This window comes from Octodon degus, unplaced genomic scaffold (assembly GCF_000260255.1).
Source record: "Octodon degus isolate 3935 unplaced genomic scaffold, OctDeg1.0 scaffold00070, whole genome shotgun sequence".
In the NCBI taxonomy this organism is placed as follows: Eukaryota; Metazoa; Chordata; class Mammalia; order Rodentia; family Octodontidae; genus Octodon; species Octodon degus.
The window spans coordinates 409,662-412,851 of record NW_004524646.1 but is presented as its reverse complement, the minus strand read 5'-3'; the positions used below and the strand labels follow the sequence as shown (position 1 = coordinate 412,851).

The 3,190-nt window shown below is 50.1% G+C and overlaps 1 protein-coding gene across 2 annotated transcripts in view; it reads left to right on the top strand.

Annotated features, from left to right (window-relative positions):
* Positions 1–3,190, top strand: part of Ptpn21 (protein tyrosine phosphatase, non-receptor type 21) — a 77,604-nt gene that overhangs the window by 2,656 nt on the left and 71,758 nt on the right. For both annotated transcript variants that reach the window (XM_004635113.2, XM_023719614.1), the window contains exon 2: positions 1,185–1,558. In XM_004635113.2, the coding sequence (XP_004635170.1) occupies positions 1,379–1,558 (180 nt within the window). In that variant the 5' untranslated portion in view covers positions 1,185–1,378. The remainder of the gene's footprint in view (positions 1–1,184; positions 1,559–3,190) is intronic.

Sequence of the window (3,190 nt, the reverse complement as noted above, 5' to 3'; positions counted from 1 at the left end):
CCCGAGCAGCAGTCCGGAGCGCAGCAGGAATGCGATATCGAGTCCCGGTTCAGTCGCGGCAAGCATGTGGTGGAGGAAACCGCCGCCTGTCCCCAGTGTGTCTCTGCCCAGAAGTTACCATCAACGGGCGTGGTTTACAAACGTTGTAAATGGCATATTTTGGGGGCGCTGTGACTTCACATCCAACACCAAACAGCAGGCGGCCACCTTTTTCGCAGCCTGTAGGCTGGAGCTGGCCCCTGCCGGGGTTACCCCGGGAGGAGGGAGGCTGGTCCAACCCGAGCTCTTCCGTCGGGAAACGCGGCGGGGGAACGAGAGTTCCGCTACCTCGGAGGGTGCCCGTTGGCCCGGCAACGCGCCAGGAGCGGCTCTCCCGGGTGCGACGCAGTACTGCGCCTTGCGTCACCCACCTGGCTGCCTGCGCCCCTTTACCAATCCAGGATGGCTCTTAAGGCCTCTCCCTCGTCCTGAGGTGAACGTGCCAACCTAGGCACCTCTACCCAGGCGTGTTTCTCACCAGAAACACGTGCTTGCTTGATAATTGGCATGTGTAGCATCATTCCATCAATCATCTGTGGATCTCTCTGGTGATGTTAATATTTGCAAACCAGAAAACGTTTTTATACTTGCTTGTTAAGGAATTCACCTTCTTTGACGATCACAGCTGCCATGTATGACAGGGATTGCTTATTCTTCATTCAAAATCCAGAGTGGATTAGCCCAAGGAGGCTCTCTCTCCAGCCCTGATTTTTTTGGAAGTGTTTCGCTCTTATCTCCCTTATGGTATAACCAGTTCTGACATTTAGAGTCTTGGGACACTTAAAAGAGTGAGATGTGGAGTTTTGAGGAGCTCAAAGAGAGTTCCTCCAAATGAATAGCCATTGATGCTGACTACAAAATTTGGAATTTTGGTGGAACTGGATTTAGTCCTTCACAATAGCCCAGATTGTCATCAGGGTTTGCAGTAGTGATAGAGGGGCGGAGTCTGACCTAGGGCCCAGCCCTCAGCGGTGGTGAGGATAAACGTCCCCAAGCCTGTCCCCAAGCCTCCTGATGTTGTTAGTGTCTTCTTTTCCTAGTGCAGAGGCAAAGCTTATTTCACTGATGCAGCATCACTGACTTTTATTTTTCAAAGCAAATCCAAGTGACCATGTTTTTTATAACCCGTGTTCCTCTTTTCTCAGCGTTGGCGTGGACGCCCCCTTCTCTTGGCCTTTCAAGACTTACTTGCTTTTTGATGGCGTCAGCGGCTGCTGGGTGAACAGTCAGAGACTGAAAAGCAATCATCCCTTCAGGACCAGGGAGTCACCGAGGCCATCCTCTCTGGCTTGGTGGCGCTGCTTTTCCTTGTTTGGCCTGCCGCTTTGGAAGGGAGAAGATGCCACTGCCTTTTGGATTGAAATTGAAACGCACCCGCCGCTACACCGTGTCCAGCAAGAGCTGCCTGGTTGCGCGAATCCAGCTGCTCAACAATGAGTTCGTGGAGTTCACGCTGTCCGTGGAGAGCACCGGTCAGGAGAGCCTGGAGGCTGTGGCCCAAAGGCTAGAGCTGCGCGAGGTGAGCTGCGGAGGAGGCAGAGGCTTCTCTGACACTGCTTTACTGCTTATTGCATAGGATATGTCCTAGGCCACCAAAACTCCGAGTAGGCCCAGTGATGTTACAGCTGAGCCTGCAGGCCATCCTCTCCAGGAGAGGGAAAAAGATCAGCACAGAAGTCCTTTTCCGGTACTAGGGATCGAACTTAGAACCTTGCATTTACCAGGCAGGCACTTATGCCACTGAGCTAATCTCTGGCCCTTAGCACAAAAGTCTTGTGGAGGGGTGCTTTGTAAGCACACTAACAGTGCTTATGTTTTGAGTGTGTTCATGTTTTTCCCAAATGCAAGGGAGAACAAATATGAATGCATCGTAGATTAACCAAATTCTCATCTTCTAATATAATCCCAAATTATCCCAAGTTTTAATACAATTAACCTCATGCATTTGTTTAGTGTTGATTCATTGATTGTTTCCCATAAGCCAAGATTCTAGAGCTATGTTTACTGACTTTAATGTGGGCTAGTTGTGGAATCTTAGGCAGGTTATTTGGTGTTCCTTAGCCTCAGTTTCCCCATCTAAACCATAGGGATAACAGTGATATTTAATTCTCAGGGTGGTTATGTGATTTAATGTGCAGGTAAAGCTGTATGGTCTAATAACCACTCTGTTATCATTAACATAGGAAGTTTTGCCCTGGAGAACCCCTAACCTACTTGGTGGGACATTGTGGAGTCCTCACTTAGCCTCCAAGTATCTTCAATGGAAGTGCTATGAAAGCCTTGTAAACAAAGGCTCTAATTAAAGCTAGGATCTTACTTGTGCGTGGTTGCCTGGCCCTGGGATAAGAGACAGAGGAAAAACTGGTTACGCCACCTCAAGGCCTGTGTGATATTCCCAAGTGAAAATCCCACACTAATTTTGTGGTTTAAAAAAACTTGGGGGCAGGCGAGGTAGCTCGGCTGACTAAACGTCCGCATTGGCAAGTGCAGGGACCAGGGTTCAATTCTTGGTCCTCCCTGGTTCTGCATGCCTTGCCAGCCCCACCTGCCCTGCCAGCCCCACCTCTGGGACACGCTAAGCCTGCAACATAGTCCGGGTGTGGTGGTGCACACCTGTAATCCCAGCACTGGGGAGGCTGAAAATAGGAGGATCACTACAAGCCTGAGCTGCATAGTGTGACGCTGTACCAAATATATAAATGAAAAAAAAAAAGTTGGGAATGCCAGGTGTGGTGGTGTATCCCTGTAATCCCCAACAGTTGGGAGGCTGGGTGATAGAGGATCACCTTGAGTTGGAGGCCAGCCTGGGCTACAAATAAAAAGAAAAAGTTAGGAGCTCACCTTAGTGTTGTTGGGGGAGTACACTGTGCTCCAGGCAAAGGGGGCGCAGCAAAGAGAAAGCTACTCAGGGCAGAGTGAGTCTGAGCTGTGATTCTAAGGGTGGAACACAGCATTTTTCCCTAGAAGGGGCTGAAGAGACTGTCAGAAGAGAAGGAACAGCACACTGCCAAAGATGGGAAGGCAGCTTGTCTTGGAGCCTGAAGTGTGGGGAGGACGCGCTAGAGAGTAGTTGGTCTGTGATGCAGGGTTTTTGTTAAAGGATTTGGATCTATCGTGGTGGTGGTGGTGGTGGTGGTGGTGGTGGTGGTGG